Below are 20,919 nucleotides of genomic sequence, written 5' to 3' on the forward strand. Positions count from 1 at the left end.
ATATAATCACAAACACAAATATAGTATGTTTTTATAGCTTACTGTTACATTAAGTAAGTAGTTCAAAAAATATATAATGCCATCCTAACTTTTAGTAATCTATGTATGCACAGAAAAATATCCACAAGGACATATATCACATGATTAATAATGATGTATGTGACTGGTGATGACATTAATTTTCTTTTTTCTCAACTACAGTTTGCAAAATTTTGACAACAATGATCATTTTGTAATAAGAAAAATACTTCTAAAAACAAAAAGATGTACAAATAAATAATTGTACAACCACATGCTTGTCATCTATACTAAGGAAATATCAGAATATCCTTCAACATGAGGGTGGGTTCCCCTTTCCAGGGTTCCCTGTACCTTTCAGGACGGAACTCCTCAGGCTCTGGCCAGAGATCCAGGTCTCGGTGAAGAGTAAAGACCGGCACCATCACCACTGTCCCTTTGGGAATGAATACACCACTGATTTCCACATCTTTCTTACAGACCCTCTCAAGTCTACCACTGATTGGGTATAATCTGAGACTTTCATTCAACACCATGTCCAGATACTCCATCTGTAGAAGGGCATCATAAGTGGGCAATGCCTGGAAGGAAAGAAACAGATTTTGATACATTGAGATTTGGGATCAACGTTCAACTCACTCTACACACTGCTACTGAAGAGTTAGGAACACCTAAGAATAATTTGCTTTGATAAAGGGCATTTATGGACATTTTAATGTCTACCATGTCCTTTGACCTGCTCAATGGCCCACTGACATGTGTGCAATAGTAATGACAAGGGGAGACTGCAGGGACAACCCCCTAAACAGGACCTGAATCCTTCCCAATACCAGGTATGGTTTTTCTTCCTCATGTGAACTAAAGTGACTAATAGATTGTGAACCTTAATCTTTTTAAAAAATTTTTAAAAATTCAATTTAGTTAACATAGAGTGTATTATGAATTTCAGGGGTAGAATTCAGTGATTCATTGGTTGCATATAACACCCAGTGTTCATTACATCCGGTGCCCTCCTTAATGCCCATCATCTAGTTACCCCATCCCCCCATTCCCTCTCTTCCTCTCCAGCAACCCTCAATTTGTTTCCTATACTTAAGAGTCTTTTATGGTTTGCCTCCCTCTCTGTTTTTCTCTTATTTTATTTGTCCTTCCCTATGACCCTTAGTCTTAAGTGAAATATGTTGAAGTCACTGTTCCCTTTCAAAACAGGGGTCACACATCTGCACTATGGAAGAAGAACATGCAACACAAAATATCCCCTCTTTCACATAAATTCTTCTAGCGGAAATATCCTGCTTCCTAGCTTTTCAATTATATTTACAGTATTTAGAGAGAAACACTCTATTATATAAAAAGTATAAATAATTGGGGGAGACACTACTTCCTTTCAACCCAAGTAGGGCAAAAGAAGGGTAAGATTGGATGCTACCAAATGTGGACACACAATTTCAGTTCTATGGAACGTTATATAGAGGATCAGAACCCTACTCTCAGTCCACCCTCTGTTGCTGGAAGGGTCTCCTTGTTGTTGCTTCAGGGTTTCACTGTTTGCCAAATAAGCCACTCCAGCCCGAGAGGCCAGGTCTCTTCCTAAGTAGGGAACTCCAGGTTGGGCAGGGATTGGTAAACAGTGTGGTCAATATGTGCCTATCACTTGGTGATATAAAATATATATATATATATATATTTTTTTTTTTTTTATTTACTTGAGAGAGGGAGAGAGTGAGAGAGAGAGATCACAAGCAGGGGCGGGGGGCAGAGGGAGGGTAGACTCCCCACTACGCAGGGAGCCCGATGTGGAACTTGATCCCAGGACCCTGGGACCATGATCCAACCCGAAGGAAGACCCTTAACCGACAGAGCCACCCAGGTGTGGTGTTATATTTAAGAGCCAACACTGTAGAGGTTAGAGGTCGATCAGGATCTAGGCACCCTGGCTCCTAGCTTGGCTTCTTCACCACTAGTTATATGATAATTTAAAACGTTATGATGTCTCTCTGTAGCCCAGTTTCCTGAATTGTTACATGGAAATAATAGGGTTGCCATTTCATAGGGTGTGTGGCAGAGACACTCACTGTCCACCCAATAACCATGAAGACCCCCATAGTTCCCAGCCCATGGGAACTTAAGGGAAACTATGCAAATCGGCTGTGAACTGATGAGATGGATGTCAGTTCAGGGCCAAACATTTGAAAAGCAAGAGAGCAACACTAGTTCCTTGTTCCCCAGCCAACAATTAGTCCCCAAGTTCCAGATAATGCAGGTATAAGAAAGTGGAGCCTCTTTCCCCAGTATCACTGAATAACTATATGAAGCAGACTCACCCCCATGCTGGACATGCTAATGAGTTAGAAGTAAACCTTTCTATGAAAACCCACTTGGTTTGAGGGCTAGTGTGTCACTGAGACATAACCAAGCCTATCCTGACTCCCTCTTCAGGTAGGTACCGCTCACCTTATTGGGGAAAGTCGCATCAATCTCCTCCCGCAGTTTCTGCTGGACATCAGGGTGAGTGGCCAATTCATATACAAGGAAGGAAAGAGAAGTGCTAGTGGTCTCATAGCCAGCAATAATAAAGATAATAGATTGGGCCACGAGCTCCAGATCAGAGAGAGCTAAAAGAAGCAAAGACATTTTAGCTAGAGCAGGTGAATATAAAACATCACAGTTTAGATGATGAGAAATCTATTGGAAACTCCCAATTCCCTTGGGGAAAAATGTAAAAGCAATTCAGAATCAAACTCACAGTGATTTTCACTCTGATGTCTACCTTTCAGAGCCAGAAAAGCTAGAAGTTGTCTTGATCTGGTTATTCCCATGGTCTATACTATTCTTGGCCATCTGCTCCTGCTTATGCCACCCTCCCCAGCAACACAGATAGGTAATTTCAGGAGCTGGCATTTCTGTCTAATGTACACAGAGTTTTCAGTATCCAGAATCCTAAAAGGACTTCAGTCCTAAGTCACATGGGATAACATTCTCCCCCAGGAAAATTTAAATCCTTCCAGCTTAAACAGAACTTAAATCTCATTAGAGAGTTTGCAATGCTAAGGCTTAATTGTCAGGAAAAATGAATGATCTTTCATCTAAACATATTTGCAGGAACTTAAGAGAACACAATTGAGCTACAGATAAACTCTTGCTGCTCAAAGTGTGGGATCTGCAGCATCTGGGATTATTAGAAATGCAGAGTCTCAAACTTCACCCTAAAAGTATCAAATCAAAATCTGACCTTTCATGAGATGTGGTGATTTGTGTGCACAACCTACCTTGAGAAGCACAGATTATACCTTTCTGAGGTCTCAGCTAATAGAAGACCTGGCACACAACTTCTCAAGTGGATGATCTCCAAGGTGTACAGAAACTATGACACAGACAAAGTGAGAAGAGTGGGACAGAACTAGGATAATCCATGCCATTAAAGGAGCAGAAGAAAGAATGTGTCAATAGCAGGGTACTGGCAGACAAGAAATATAGACAAGCTGAATGCAGTGAATGGAATTAGCAATGCCTATTCAATCATGGCCTGAATCAGTGACCTTCCTTAGTGAACGGCCCCACTCTGAATATAAGTTGGCATCTCCTTTGATTTTCTCCTGGCAGAAACACAGCATGGTCATGCTCTGATCTCTTTGATCAGAACTGTATCAGGACATTTAGATATGTAGAGCACTGAAATGAACTTGGCACTTGCCACAAACACATAATTCACAACTAAAAACCATAAAAAAGTGTAAGAAAGGTCTATAGAGTTCTGATTTCCCAGTCATACTTTCTGTGATGCTGCTGTAGATAAATTCAACTATCAAATTCTTGCTCTCGATTACCATGAACCCCATGATAATCAAACTTTAGAGCTGTGCTGTGCAATAAGGTAGCCACTTGCCAGATGTGGCTATTTATATTTAAGTTTTACTTAATTATATTAAATAGAATATAAGATTCAGATCTTCAGTGACACTAGCCACATGTCAAGTGCTCAATAACCACATGTGTGTAGTGGTTCATAGAACCAAGCATATATAGAATATTTCCTTCATCACAGAAAGTAGTAGAACTAGATAGATAGAGAGATGGTTAGATAGAATAAAAGTAGACATAGTTATATATATCTATATCTATCTATCTATCTATCTCTCTCTATATATATTATATACTAGTGGTGTGATAGAGTAACCCCATCATTTTTCTCTAGAATCAACTGTTATATATTCAAGAATTTTGTGAGATGGTTGTCAAACCATAGATAGCTTAAAATTGACCACAATGGGAATATTTCGGTCATAGAAACAACTATAAATCAAGACTCCTTTTTTCTTTCAGATGCAGAGACCATAATTACATCACTGGTTATGGATATAGAAATATTTATCTTCATCAGTCCTGTGTAAATATATTTGATGTTCTTTGCTTGGCCCACTGAGAGGAAATAGAAACAAAGAAACCCTTGTAGCAATGAGCACTCCTAGATCCCAGATTTTGCTTTCTAAATACCACTTCTCACTAAAAGGAAACAGAGCTTCTTGGAGAAATGGCTGATTCCAGGGCTCATCAGGGGAAACAGAAGAGAAACCTGGAATGTCTCACACCAGAATGCAAGGAAATGCTCAGAAAATAAATGGGCAAAGGATACAGAATACTCTATGTGCTGTAATGGTGGATATACATCATTATAAGTATGTCTAAACCCACAGCATGTACAACACCAAGGGTGAACTGTAATTTAAACTATGGATTTTGGGTGGTAATAATCTGTCATTGTAGGGGCATTGATTGTAACAAAATTACCACAACGTGAGGGATTTTGATAGTGGGAGATGCTATAGGTAGGTGGGGCAGAAGGAATATGGGATAAATCTCTGTGTCTTTCACTCAATTTTGCAGCGAACATAAAACTGCTATAAAAAAACAAAGTCTATAGAAAACATAAAAAAAAGAAGAACGAAAAAAATGGGTATAGGAGCCCACTTAAATGGCTTCTAGAGGACAAATCTGAAAGAATTGACAATCTAAATTTAAAAAAATGATGTAAGAGACTAAGTTATTAATATTAAGATCATACTGGCATATATAAATAAATATAATAATGATGATGAATGGAAAGCTCACCCTAACAATGAACTATCACTCCAAATGTAGAAGAAATGGTGGAAGTAGAAAGTCATCATTTTGCAACCATCATAGTAATAATGGTTTTAGTCAAATACCATCCATGGATGGTAAAAGTAGTAGGTGATGGTTTAAAGACAAACACCGTTATGTGCACAATCACAAAGGCATCCTGCACAAGTTACTTCTTAATTACAAAAGGAAAAAAAAATTGGAATAGATTAAGCCAGTGAACACATGTTTAACCAAGTGTTCCAAGTGAAGGTCACCAACACTGGGGTCAGGTACCTCCTGATGTGATGAGCCTTGATGTGAATTTTCAGGCTGAGGGTCTGATTCAGTGGATCTGGATTAGGCTGGAGGACTGACATTGGAAACAAGCTCCCATGTGGCAGAGCACTGACAGCTTTGTCTATCATTGCTCTTCAAGCTATGAACAAACTGTGGCTGTGTTCTTCTGAAAAATGCTCTGGCTACCATTTGTATCTGAACATGTGTCTTTCTTTGATATTCTGATATTCCATCTGCTGAAAATCTTCCATATACCTCAGAACCACCCCCTTTCTCTGAATCGCCCCATCAAGAGCCATCTGAACCTCTTTTTACTTACCTTTATAGGTGTCTATTTCTTTGGAATTCTGGGAGTTAATCATCAGCTGAAGAAAATCTACTCGGTGCTAGAAACAGAAAGAGATATTTCAATGACAAAAAGTCACTTGTGAAGTCAAAAATAAAACAGGGGTGCAGTACCTAAATTCTTTCCTGAGAATATGGCCCCTTTACATCCAGAAGTTACTAGTGTTCAGAGGCATCAATGAACAAAAATGTCCAGCTACAAATCTTTTTTTAAAATTTTTTATTAACATACAATGTATTATTTGTTTCAGAGGTACAGGTCTGTGATTCATCAGTCTTACACAATTCACAACGCTCACCATAGTACATCCCCCCCGCAATGTCCAGCACCCAACCACCCCATCCCTCCCACCCCCCTCCCCTCCAGCAACCCTCAGTTTGTTTCCTGAGATTAAGAGTCTCTTATGGTTTGTCTCCCTCTCTGGTTTCATCTTGTTTCACTTTTCCCTCCCTTCCCCTATGATCCTCTTTCTTGTTTCTCAAAATCCTCATATCAGTGAGATCATATGATACTTTCTCTTTCTCTGATTGACTTACTTCACTTAGCATAATACCCTCTAATTCCATCCATGTCATTGTAAATGGCAAGATTTCATTTTTTGATGGCTGCATAATATTTCATTGTATATATATACCACATCTTCTTTATCCATTCATCTGTTGATGGACATCTTGGCTCTTTCCATAGTTTGGCTATTGTGGACATTGCTGCTATAAACATTGGGGTGCATGTGCCCCTTCGGATCACTACATTTGTATCTTTGGGGTAAATACCCAGTAGTGCAATTGCTGGGTCATATGGTAGCTCTATTTTCAACTTTTTGAGGAACCTCCATACTGTCTTCCAGAGTGGCTGCACCAGCTTGTATTCCCACCAACAGTGTAGGAGGGTTCCCCTTTCTCTGCATCCTCACCAACATCTGTCGTTTCCTGACTTGTTAATTTTAGCCATTCTGACTGGTGTGAGGTGGTATCTCACTGAGGTTCTGATTTGGATTTCCCTGATGCTGAGCGATATTGAGCACTTTTTCATGTGTCTGTTGGCCATTTGGATGTCTTCTTTGGAAAAATGTCTGTTCATGCCTTCTGCCCATTTCTTGATTGGGTCATTTGTTCTTTGGGTGTTGAGTTTGATAAGTTCTTTATAGATTTTGGATACTAGCCCTTTATCTGATATGTCATTTGTAAATATCTTCTCCCATCCTGTCGGTTGTCTTTTGGTTTTGTTGACTGTTTCCTTTGCTGTGCAAAAGCTTTTTATCTTGATGAAGTCCCAATAGTTCATTTTTGCCCTTGCTTCCCTTGCCTTTGGCTCTGTGTCTAGGAAGAAGTTGCTGCAGCTGAGGTCAAAGAGGTTGCTGCCTGTGTTCTCCTCAAGGATTTTGATGGATTCCTGTTTCACATTTAGGTCTTTCATCCATTTGGAGTCTATTTTTGTGTGTGGTGTAAGGAAATGGTCCAGTTTCATTCTTCTGCATGTGGCTGTCCAATTTTCCCAACACCATTTGTTGAAGAGACTGTCTTTGTTCCATTGGACATTCTTTCCTGCTTTGTCAAAGATGAGTTGACCATAGAGTTGAGGGTCCATTTCTGGGCTCTCTATTCTGTTCCATTGATCTATGTGTCTGTTTTTGTGCCAGTGCCATACTGTCTTGATGATTACATCCAGCTACAAATCTTGGAGAGCACAATATTTCTTTTACAGGAATCCAGCCATTATGTCCCATTGCTTTTTGGTTCTTGCTCTCTCTGATCTTCAGCTTCTCTGGCTTTTGAACACAGCTGACTGGCCCAAGAGTTGCCTGCTCCCTCTCCTGTCATACCTACTAGCTTAGGAGAAAGTGCCCGACTTCAGTCCTTTTGTTTTTCCAGCCTCAATTCTTAATGAATGCCCACATAGACCAATCCCCTGACCTCTGCAGAGTCCACGGGCAGCTTCCATGTCAACATCTTCCAATGCCCCACCCTCCCAGAACTCTGTACAATCTTCAGAGACATGCTGGAGTACCAACCCTGTCTTCCTGTCCTACATCCATCCTAGTGCTGGCCGCCAGGCCTCAGGAAGGCAAAGCCTACTTGGCCAGCTTGCAGCCTCAGGGTCCAAAGAAGACACCTGCTCACTCCACACTATGATATCCTCAAATTTAACATAACTAGGTGCCTGAGGGGAACTTCCACTAGAGAATGTGTAAGAAACGAGGCTTAGAATTGAAGGGATCCTTTGCCAATGTAAGATCTGGCAAAATCATACTACCAGGAAAATGATTGTACACAGTAATTTTTATGCTTTGACAATTTACCACTTAAGGTAAGTGGTAGTTTTTCTCTCACCAAAGTTTATGCAGTGACATACTCGTTGGCATGCTTATTCTTAAATTTTAAACATTATTCTTAAATTTTAAACATTGTCTCTCTGACTCATCTTCTTATCTCCTTCCCTGACCGCTACCTTCTTCATTCTCTCTAAAATGTTAGAAGTCTCCTGCTCTAAACCCTATAGTTCTCTACCTACAATAAAAACATACTTAGTAGTGTGCACATCAGATGAATACAGCTCAATAAAAGATCAAAAGTGAACATGCACATGTAACCACCACCAGATTTACCTTTTGTTTATCTTTGAGGCGACTTTCCTTCATCCTTTTTACAGATTTCATGAAAAAATCAGTAACACTTTTTGGAAATAGTGAGATATTTAATTTTTCAAAAACTGGGATAAGGAATGGAAACAGTACTATAAGGGAAAAAAAAAAAACAATGGAAATATCAGTGAAAATGCAAAATTGCCCTGGAGCAATTATAATTTGGTCTACTAACCTGAGGATTAAAAAACATCAGGATTCATTCATATCGGAGTTATTCCCTCTATGACCTTTACTTGAACTTTCAAGCCAATGTCTGAGCCAGAGCAAGTCACACATATGGGCCACCACTAGAACAGTCAGATCAGTGTCTCCTGCCACATCTTTGGAGTGACCAAGGGAACAGGATTACATTCCTGGATCTCTTAGCCTTTTATTTTTGGACTAGAGCCTCTTTGGAAACACCAGACCATAATAAGCTACTTTAATTAATCACTCTTTTTAAGAAATTGTGTCAGGATGGAAATAATACATAGTATGCCCTTCAACTACAATGGAATAAAATTAGAAAACAAGAACACAAACAACATGGAAACTCATGAATCTGTGGAAATTACATCATACACTCCTATTACAGCCACTTGGCAAAGAAGAAATCAAAAGGGCACTTTAGAGTTACTTGGAGAATACAAAAAATGAAGAATCCACATACCAAAACTCATGGTTGTAGCAAAAGCAATGACCAGGAAGAAATTTATTACTATATATGCCTACCTTTAAAAAGAACCAAGATTTCAAATCAATGACCCAGCTTTCTTTCAAAAACATGCCGAAAATAGAAGAGCACACTAAACCAAAAGCAAGCAGAATGAAGCACATCATACAGACAAGAGCAGAAACTTAGGAAATAGAGAATAAAAACAAGAGAAAATTCAAACAAAGAAAAGCTGATTCTTTCAAAAGACCTTTAGCTAGACTGACCAAGCAAAAAGGAGAAGAGATTCCAATTACTATCATCAGAAGTGAAAGAGGACATTACAAAAATAAAAAAGACTACAGGGAATACTATGAACAATTGAATGCCAATAAATTAGATGAAATGGAAGAATTCCTAGAAAAAGATGAATTAGAAAATGACATACAAAAAACACAGGCAATCTGAAAGACAAAAAGACTAAGTTAGTAGTGAAGACACTACTGACAAAAAGAAGCTCAGCTCCAGATGGTTTCACAGGTGAGTTCTAGCAAATATTTAAAGTGCAGTCAATACCGATTTTGCACAAGTTCTTCCAAAAAATAGAAGAGGTAGGAACACTTCCAAACTCATTCTACCTGGCCAGTGTTACCTTGATACTAAAACCAGGCAATGATAACACAGAACAAGAAAACTACAGACCAATGTGTCTTATGACACGGATGCACAAATCCTCAACAAAATACTGGCAAACTGAACCCAGCAACATATCAAAAGAAGGTTATACCATAACCAAGAGGGGTTTATCCCAGCAACTCCAGGTCATATAATACAATAAAACAACAAAATTTTTTAAAAACCACAAGGTAATCTCAATACAGGCAGAGAAAGTATTTGACAAAAATCCAACAGCATTTAACAATAGAAGCACTCAACAAACTAGGAACAGAAAGGAATATCCTCAACCTGATAAAGGGCATCTATGAAAAACTCAGAGCTAACACCACACTTCATGGATATAGACTGGACAATTTCCCCTAAGATTAAACAAAACAAGGATGTCTCTATCACCACTTCTATTCAACATTGTACTAGAAGTTCTAGCCAGGAAATGTGTGAAAAAAAAAAAAAAGGTAAGAAAGAAAGAAGAAACAAAAGTTATTCATAGAGGAAATAAAGAAGTAAAAGCATCTCTATTACTAGAGAACATAATGTTGTACATAGAAAATCTAAAGGAATGCAATAGAAGTCTATTGGAACTAATAAACCAGTTTAGCAGGGTTTCAGGATACAAGATCAACATACAAAATCAATTGCATTTCACACACTGCAATAAAAAATCCAAAAGTGAAATTAGGAATATACTCCTTTACAAAGCATCAAGAAGAACAGAATACTTAGGAGTAGCTTTTTCTTATAACAAGGAAATGTATTTATTGGTATCTCTCCATAAATATAAGCTGAGAGCCAAATGGTTTAATTGGGAAATTTGGAATAGCTTTAACAAAAGAAGTGCTGTACTCTGAAAACCACAAATATTGTTGAAATAAATTAACAAAGATCTATGTAAATGGAAAAACATCTAATGGTCATGGATTAGAACTTAATATTATCAAGATGGCAATACTCCTCAAGCTGATCTACAGATTAATGCATTCCCTATCTGAATCCTAGCAGGCTTCTTTGTAGAAATTGACATACTGAATTTAAAATTCATATGGAATCGTAAGGGACCCAGAATGGCCAAACAATCTTGAAAGAAAAAAGAATAAAATTGTAGAACTCCAACTTCCAGTTTCAAAACTTACCACAAAGCTATAATGATCAAGACGTTGTGGTCCAGGCATAAGGAGGGACATAAAGATCAATGGAATTGAATTTGGAGTCCAAAATTACACCCATGTGTTTACAGTCAACTGAATTTTGAGAAGGCTTCCAATACCATTCAATGGAATAAAAATGGTCTTGTCAATAAATGGTGCTGGGACAAGTCAATGACCTCAGATTTTACAATAAATTCTTAAATATGACACTAAAGTCACAGACAATAAAAGGAAAAATACGTACATTGTACATCATCAAAATTAAAAATTTCATGCTACAAAGAACACTATGAAGAAAGTGAAAAGATGCCTACAGAATGGGGGGAAAATTTGCAAGTCATATATCTGATAAGGGACTTTTATCTAGAAGATACAGAGAACTCTTACAACCCAAAACCAAACAGAGCAATGACTGAACTATAAATGAGCAAGAATTTGAACACACATCTATCTGAAGAAGTTATGAAATAGACAAGAAGCATATAAAAACTTGCTGGGGTGGGGAGGAGGAAGAGGGCGGAGGAGTAGGAAACCTAAATTTGGTCTGGTCCCAGGAATTCAGCTAGATAGGGATCAAACCTTTCTGAACACCTATGAACTCAACAGGAGATTGAAGAAAAGAATAGCAGCAACTATCTGAACAGAAAAGCGACCACTTTCTGGAATGTAGGATGTGTGGAGAAGTGAATCTGAGGTGATATTCAGGAAGATAGACTGCGGGGGGAGGGAGCCTCCATCACCGGCTACTGGCAAGTGATAGAGCCGCGGAGCACAAAATCAGAACTTTTAGAAGTCTGCTCTGCTGAGGGATTTCACTCCAGTGGCTAAGCAGTGGGTGGAACCCTCTCTGGGACACTCTGGTCTCGGGACCCTCGGAGTCACAGGAAGACCGGGGGTGCCTGAGTGCAGCAGAGCTCCCAGGTATCGGAGCGGGGAAGCCAGCAGCAGAGACGGAGGCGAGGAGCGGGCTTTCAGCCCGGGGTTGCCATAAACCAGGATCCGCAGCACAGTTGGGCCACTGCTCTTCCAGCAGGGACCCAACAAGCGACAGATCCAGGGAGACTCCCCTTCCTCCCCCAGGAGAAGTGGTGTGAGAGCTCACCACAGGAATCTGCTGGTTTGGAGACTCCACACGGGGTTGGGGGCCAGAGATAGAAACGCTCAGTCACAGGCCAGGTGAGCATGGAGTGTGGCCGGAGACCCGGGAGACGGGAGTGACTGACTGCTTTTCTCTGGGGGCACACTGAGGAGCGAGGCCCCGAGTTCTCGGCTCCTCCGGGGCAGAGATTGGGAGGCCACCATTTTGACTCACGTCCTCCAAAGCTGTACGGAAAGCTTGCAGGGAACAAGAGCTCCCAAGAGCAAACCCGAACAGATTACTTAGTCCGGCCCGGCAATTGCCTCCGGCAAAGATATTTGGGAACCATGGCAACAGGCCCCTCCCCCCAGAAGATCAGCAAGAACAGCCAGCCAAGACCAAGTTTACTGATCAATGAGAATGGCAGAACTCCAGCACTAGGGGAATACAGCACATAGAATTCATGGCTTTTTCCCCCATTATTCTTTAGTATTTCAAAGTTAATTTTTAAAATTTTCTTTCTTTTTTCTTTTTCTGAATTTTTCTTTTTCCCTTTTTCAACCAACATCTTATCAATCCCTTTTTTAAAAATCTTTTTTATTTTTCATTTTTAGAGTCATATTCTATCCCTTCATAGTAGTTACCCTTATTTTTGGTGTATATATATATAAGTTGTTCTCTCTTTAAAATTTTGGGATACAGTTTCTTCTAACAGACCAAAATATACCCTGAATCTCTAGTGTGGCTTTGTTCTAGTCTCCTGCCTGATCACGTTCTCTCCCCCCCCCCCTTTTTTTTAATTCCTCTTCTCTTTTTCAACCAACTTCTTATCTTATCAATTCCTTTTATAAAATCTTTTATAATTTTCATCTTTACAGTCATAGTCCATCCCTTCATTGTATTTACCCTTATTTTTGTACATATATAAGTTTTTCTTTCTTTAAAATTTTGGGAGGCACTTTCTTCTAACAGACCAAAATATGACCAAAATCTAGTGTGTGGCACTGATCTATGCACCAGCCTGATCATATTTGATCATATTCCTTTTTTTTCTTTTTTCTTTCTTTCCCTTTCTTTTCCCCTGGTTTCATGTCTCTTCTGATTTGTTTAGTGTATATTTTTCTGGGGTCATTGTTACCCTGTTAGCATTTTGTTCTCTCATTCACCTATTGTCCTCTGGACAAAATGACAAGACGGAAAAAATCACCTCAAAAAAAAGAACAAGAGGCAGTACCGACTGCCAGGGACCTAATCAATATGGACATTAGGAAGATGTTGGAACTACAGTTCAGAATGACGATTTTAAAGATACTAGCTGGGCTTGAAAAAAGTATGGAAGATATTAGAGAAACCCTTTCTGGAGAAATAAAAGAATTAAAATCTAACCAAGTTGAAATCAAAAAGGATATTAATGAGGTGCAATCAAAAATGGAGGCTCTAGGGGCACCTAGGTGGCTCAGTTATTAAGCGTCTGCCTTCGGCTCAGGTCATGATCCCATGGATCAAGTCCTGGGATCCTGGGATCAAGTCCCACATTGGGCTCCCTGCTCTGCAGGAGGCCTGCTTCTCCCTCTCCCCCTGCTTGTGTTCCTTCTCTCATTGTGTTTCTCTCTGTCAAATAAAAAAATAAAATCTTAAAAAAAAAAATGGAGGCTCTAACTGCTAGGATAAATGAGGCAGAAGAGAGAATTAGTGATATAGAAGACCAAATGATGGAAAATAAAGAAGCTGAGAAAAAGAGAGATAAACAACTACTGGATCATGAGGGCAGAATTTGAGAGATAAGTGATACCATAAGGCAAAACAATATTAGAATAATTGGGATCCCAGAAGAAGAAAGAGAGAGAGGGGCAGAAGGTATAATGGAGCAAATTATAGCAGAGAACTTCCCTAATTTGGGGAAGGAAACAGGCATCACAATCCAGGAGGCACAGAGAACCCCCCTCAAAATCAGTAAAAATAGGTCAACACCCCAACATCTAATTGTAAAACTTATGAGTCTCAGAGACAAAGAGCAAATCCTGAAAGCAGCTCAGGAGAAGAGATATGTAACCTACAATGGTAGAAACATTAGATTGGCAACAGACCTATCCACAGAGACCTGGCAGGCCAGAAAGGACGGGCATGATATATTCAGAGCACTAAATGAGAAAAATATGCAGCCAAGAATACTATATTCAGCTAGGCTGTCATTGGAAATAGAAGGAGAGATAAAAAGTTTCCAGGACAAACAAAAACTAAAGGAATTTGCAAACAGGAAACCAGCCCTACAAGAAAAATTGAAAGGGGTCTTCTAAGCAAAGAGAGAGCCTAAAAGTAACACAGACCAGAAAGGAACACAGACAATATACAGTAACAGTCACCTTACAGGCAATACAATGGCACTAAATTCCTATCTTTCAATAGTTACCCTGAATGTAAATGGGCCAAATGCCCCAATCAAAAGACACAGGCTATCAGATAGGATAAAAAAAACAAGACCCATCGATATGCTATCTGCAAGAGACTCATTTTAGACCCAAAGGCACCTCCAGATTGAAAGTGAGGGGGTGGAAAACCATTTACCATACTAATGGACACCAAAAGAAAGTTGGGGTGGCAATCCTTATATCAGACAAATTAGATTTTAAGCCAAAGACTATAATAAGAGATGAGGAAGGACACTATATCATACTTAAAGGGTCTATCCAGCAAGAAGATCTAACAGTTGTAAATATCTATGCCCCTAATGTGGGAGCAGCCAATTATATAAGCCAATTAATAACAAAGAAAAGAAACACATGGACAACAATACAATAATAATAGGGGACTTTAACACCCCCCTCACTGAAATGGACAGATCATCTAAGCAAAAGATCAACAAGGAAATAAAGACTTTAAATGACACACTGGACCAAATGGACTTCACAGATATATTCAGAACATTCCATCCCAAAGCAACAGAATATACATTCTTCTCTAGTGCCCATGGAACATTCTCCAGAATAGATCACATCCTAGGTCACAAATCAGGTCTCAACCGGTACCAAAAGATTGGGATCATTCCCTACATATTTTCAGACCACAGTGCTTTGAAACTAGAACTCAATCACAAGAGGAAAGTCGGAAAGAACTCAAACACATGGAGGCTAAAGAGCATCCTACTAAAGAATGAATGGGTCAACCAGGAAATTAAAGAAGAATTTAAAAAATTCATAGAAACAAATGAAAATGAGAACACAACTGTTTAAAATCTTTGGGATGCAGCAAAGGCAGTCCTAAGAGGAAAGTATATAGCAATACAAGCCTTTCTCAAGAAACAAGAAAGGTCTCAAATACACAACCTAACCCTACACCTAAAGGAGCTGGAGAAAGAACAGCAAATAAAGCCTAAACCCAGCAGGAGAAGAGAAATAATAGAGATCAGAGCAGAAATCAATGAAATAGAAACTAAAAGAACAGTAGAACAGATCAACAAAACTAGGAGCTGGTTCTTTGAAAGAATTAATAAGATTGATAAACCCCTGGCCAGACTTATCAAAAAGAAAAGAGAAATGACCCAAATAAATAAAATCATGAATGAAAGAGGAGAGATCACAACCAACACCAAAGAAATACAAACAATTATAAGAACATATTATGAGCAACTATATGCCAGCAAATTAGATAATCTGGAAGAAATGGATGCATTCCTAGAGATGTATAAACTACCAAAGCTGAACAAGGAAGAAATAGAAAACCTGAACAGATCTATAACCACTAAGGAAATTGAAGCAGTCATCAAAAATCTCCCAAGAAACAAAAGCCCAGGGCCAGATGGCTTCCCAGGGGAATTCTACCAAACATTTAAAGAAGAATTAATACCTATTCTTCTGAAACTGTTCCAAAAAATAGAAATGGAAGGAAAACTTCCAAACTCATTTTATGAGGCCACCATTACCTTGATCCCAAAACCAGACAAAGACCCCATCAAAAGGAATTACAGACCAATATTGCTGATGAACATGGATGCAAAAATTCTCACCAAAATACTAGCCAATAGGATCCAACAGTATATTAAAAGGATTATTCACCACGACCAAGTGGGATTTATCCCTGGGCTGCAAGGTTGGTTCAACATCCGCAAATCAATCAATGTGATACAATACATTAATAAAAGAAAGAAGAAGAACCACATGATCCTCTCAATAGATGCAGAAAAAGCATTTGACAAAGTACAGCATCCTTTCTTGATCAAAACTCTTCAGAGTATAGGGATAGAGGGTACATACCTCAATATCATAAAAGCCATCTATGAGAAACCCACAGCGAATATCATTCTCAATGGGGAAAAACTGAGAGCTTTCCCCCTAAGGTCAGGAACACGGCAGGGTTGTTCACTATCACCACTGCTATTCAACATAGTATTGGAAGTCCTAGCCACAGCAATCAGGCAACAAAAAGAAATAAAAGGCATCTGAATTGGCAAAGAAGAAGTCAAACTCTCACTCTTTGCAGATGATATGATACTTTATGTGGAAAACCCCAGAGACTCCACCCCAAAACTGCTAGAACTCATACAGGAATTCAGTGAAGTGGGAGGATATAAAATCAATGCACAGAAGTCAGTGGCATTCCTATACACCAACAACAAGACAGAAGAACGAGAAATTCAGGAGTCATTCCTATTTACAATTGCACCCAAAACCATAAGATACCTAGGAATAAATCTAACCAAAGAGACATAGAATCTGTACTCAGAAAACTATAATACTTATGAAAGAAATTGAGGAAGACACAAAGAAATGGAAAAACATTCCATGCTCATGGATTGGAAGAACAAATATTGTGATGATGTCAATGCTACCTAGAGCAATCTACAGATTTAATGCAATCTTATCAAAATACCATCAACTTTTTTCAAAGAAATGGAACAAATAATCCTAAAATTTGTATGGAACCAGAAAAGACCCCGAATAGCCAGAGGAATGTTGAAAAAGAAAAGCAAAGCTGGTGGCATTACAATTCCGGACTTCAAGCTCTATTACAAAGCTGTCATCATCAAGACAGCATGGTACTGGTACAAAAACAGACACATAGATCAATGGAACAGAATAGAGAGCCCAGAAATGGACCCTCAACTCTATGGTCAACTCATCTTTGACAAAGCAGGAAAGAATGTCCAATGGAACAAAGACAGTCTCTTCAACAAATGGTGTTGGGAAAATTGGACAGCCACATGCAGAAGAATGAAACTGGACCATTTCCTTACACCACACACAAAAATAGACTCCAAATGGATGAAAGACCTAAATGTGAAACAGGAATCCATCAAAATCCTTGAGGAGAACACAGGCAGCAACCTCTTTGACCTCAGCTGCAGCAACTTCTTCCTAGACACAGAGCCAAAGGCAAGGGAAACAAGGGCAAAAATGAACTATTGGGACTTCGTCAAGATAAAAAGCTTTTGCACAGCAAAGGAAACAGTCAACAAAACCAAAAGACAACCGACAGGATGGGAGAAGATATTTACAAATGACATATCAGATAAAGGGCTAGTATCCAAAATCTATAAAGAACTTATCAAACTCAACACCCAAAGAACAAATGACCCAATCAAGAAATGGGCAGAAGGCATGAACAGACATTTTTCCAAAGAAGACATCCAAATGGCCAACAGACACATGAAAAAGTGCTCAACATTGCTCAGCATCAGGGAAATCCAAATCAAAACCTCAATGAGATACCACCTCACACCAGTCAGAATGGCTAAAATTAACAAGTCAGGAAACGACAGATGTTGGTGAGGATGCAGAGAAAGGGGAACCCTCCTACACTGTTGGTGGGAATACAAACTGGTGCAGCCACTCTGGAAGACAGTATGGAGGTTCCTCAAAAAGTTGAAAATAGAGCTACCATATGACCCAGCAATTGCACTACTGGGTATTTACCCCAAAGATACAAATGTAGGGATCCGAAGGAGTACATGCACCCCAGTATTTATAGCAGCAATGTCCACAATAGCCAAACTATGGAAAGAGCCAAGATGTCCATCGACAGATAAATGGATAAAGAAGATGTGGTATATATATACAATGGAATATTATGCAGCCATCAAAACGAATGAGATCTTGCCATTTGCAATGATGTGGATGGAACTGGAGGGTGTTATGCTGAGCGAAATAAGTCAATCAGAGAAAGACATGTATCATATGACCTCACTGATATGAGGAATTTTTAATCTCAGGAAACAAACTGAGGGTTGCTGGAGTTGGGGGAGGGTGGGAGGGATGGGGTGGCTGGGTGATAGACATTGGGGAGGGTATGTGCTATGGTGAGTGCTGTGAATTGTGCAAGACTGTTGAATCACAGATCTGTACCTCTGAAACAAATAATGCAATATATGTTAAGAAAAAAAAAAGGAAGAAGAAGATAGCAGGAGGGGAAGAATGAAGGGGGGGAAATCGGAGGGGGAGACGAACCATGAGAGACGATGGACTCTGAAAAACAAACTGAGGGTTCTAGAGGGGAGGGGGGTGGGAGGATGGGTTAGCCTGGTGATGGGTATTAAAGAGGGCACGTTCTGCATGGAGCACTGGGTGTTATGCACAACAATGAATCAGGGAACACTACATCTAAAACTAATGATGTAATGTATGGGGATTAACATAACAATAAAAATTTTTTTTAAAAAACCTTGTGCATGAATGTGGATAGTAGCACTATTCACAGTAGCCAAGAGTTGGAAACAGCCCAAATGTCCATCAAATGATGGAAGGATAAACAAAATGCAATATGTCCATATAATGGAGTATTAATTGACCATAAAAAGAGAATTCTGATGCATAGTGCAACATGGATGAAACTTGAAAACATCATGCTAATGAAGGGAGGCAGCCACAAAGATCACACGTTACATGATTTTATCTGTATGAAGAGTCCAGAAGAGACAAATCTATTAAGACAGAAAGAGGATTGGTGGCTGCTTAGGGCTAAAGAAAGTGGGAAGTGATAGTAAAAAAGTACAGGATTTCTGTGTTGATAACAATATTCCAACAGTTGACTGAACTAAATGTTACACATATCTTTGAATGCACCAAGCAGAGTTCAGTTTCATTGAGTTATAACTGACATACAGTAATACAGTATTGTGTAAGATAAGGTGTACTGCATGTACTTGACATACATATATAAAAAATGATTACTAACATAACATAATAAAATAAAAAGAATTTCTCCCACTGACAGCAATGAGAAAAAAAAATGATTACCACAATAAGATTAGTTATCCATCATCTCATATAGTCATAAAAACAAAATTTTCTGCCATTATGATGAGAACTTCTACAATCTACTCTCTTAGCAACTTATGAATACATCATACAGCGGTGTTAACTATAGTCATCATGTTGTATTTACCAGTCCAGGACTCATCTATCTTGTAATTGAAAGTGTGTACCTTTGGTCACCTTCATTCAAGTCCCACCCCACAACCCCTGCCTCTGATAACCACAAATCTGATCTCCTTTTTGTATGACTTGGTTTCTTATATTGTTTTTTTTTTTATTCCACATGTAATTGAGGTCATACAATATGTGTCTTTCCCTGTCTGACTCATTTCATTTATCATAATGCCCTCAGGATCCATCCATGTTGCCCAAATACAGAATTTCCTTCCATTTTTATGGTTGAATAAGATTTCATGGTATATACATACCACATTTTCATTATCCATTCCTTGGATGATGAACACTCAGACTGTAAAATTTGAACTGTACATTTTAAAAGGGGGACATAGTCTTTCATGGTTCATCTCCCTGATTTCCCTCCCTTCATTTTTCCCTTCCTTCTCCTAATGTCCTCCATGTTATTCCTTATGTTCCGCAAATAAGTGAAACCATATGATAAGTGACTTTCTCTGCTTGACTTATTTCACATGATGGGTATTAAAGAGGGCACGTATTGCATGGAGCACTGGGTGTTATATACAAACAATGAATCATGGAACACTACATCAAAACCCAGTGATGTACTGTATGGTGACTAACATAAATAAATAAATAAATAAATAAATAAATAAATGGGGGACATATATGTTATATGAAGTTATAGCTCAGTAAAATTGTTGTAGATAGGTAGGAAGGGAAGACGTGAGGGAGGAAGGAAGGAAGGGAAAAAAAGGGATGGGACGATAAAAAGAAAAATGGTACTGTACGTACACACTGAGAAGAATAATGGATCAAGGAAATCAAATTTTAAGAAATTCTTAATATTTTCCACGAAGGGATCTTGTGGGTTGTTGAGGGAATCAATGTTCACTCCAAATGATGTGCTGGTAATCACATCCATGCTGTAGGCCCCAAAGATGCTGTGAGAGAAACAAAGACATGGATAATTAAGATCAACACCTCTTTACTATCCTTATCCAACACATGCAGCAAGAAGTGCATGTAGATACCCATGCCCAGGCAAGACAAGAGCCACACTTTCAGAACCACCTACTGCATCATCTGAAAAGTCTATATGCCATCACACTCACTCATGTGGTGTTCATGAGGTGGCAGTGATAGAGCTGGCCTTGTGCTAGGGTGATGGGGACACTAGAGCAAATCAGACACATTTCTGAGCTCAAGGAGCTCAGTCATGGAGTGATAGAGACCCAAAGTGTGACAAATTACAGTAATGTCTTTTGTGTATGGGCAGTAGAAGGTGGGTAAGCACTGTGTCTGAGCAGGACCAAGGGTGGAATAATTAACGTTTCCTCAGGGAGTCAAGAAAGGTGAAACTGATCTGGATCTTCTTTCACCACAGTATCTACGCTCAGAGCTGATTCCTCTTCAGCACATGACAGAACACCAACACCCTGTTCTGTAATGCCAGGAACACCATCCCTTCTTCTCTACACCCCTGCTAAGTCTCCTGAAAGACCCACTCTGTCTCAATTCCAGCGATCTTAGCTCGCTCTGAGGGCTCACTCATTTCTAGAAAATGTAAGAACCTAAAACATTCCTACTTTAAAAA

The 20,919-nt window shown here is 39.1% G+C and overlaps 1 protein-coding gene across 1 annotated transcript in view; it reads right to left on the minus strand.

Moving 5' to 3' along the window:
- Window positions 1–308: 308 nt before the first annotated feature.
- The window catches only part of LOC129045735 (cytochrome P450 3A12-like), a 36,698-nt gene continuing 16,087 nt past the window's right edge, over window positions 309–20,919 (minus strand). The window contains exons 7-11 of the mRNA XM_064590332.1: window positions 20,118–20,266; window positions 8,370–8,497; window positions 5,738–5,804; window positions 2,473–2,633; window positions 309–599 (exon numbers count right to left, since the gene is read on the minus strand). Of these exons, the coding sequence (XP_064446402.1) occupies window positions 309–599; window positions 2,473–2,633; window positions 5,738–5,804; window positions 8,370–8,497; window positions 20,118–20,266 (796 nt within the window). The remainder of the gene's footprint in view (window positions 600–2,472; window positions 2,634–5,737; window positions 5,805–8,369; window positions 8,498–20,117; window positions 20,267–20,919) is intronic.

The sequence above is a fragment of the Mirounga angustirostris genome, unplaced genomic scaffold (assembly GCF_029215605.1).
Source record: "Mirounga angustirostris isolate CCGP_5_RB_7025 unplaced genomic scaffold, mMirAng1.0.hap1 SCAF_5, whole genome shotgun sequence".
Lineage (NCBI taxonomy): Eukaryota > Metazoa > Chordata > Mammalia > Carnivora > Phocidae > Mirounga > Mirounga angustirostris.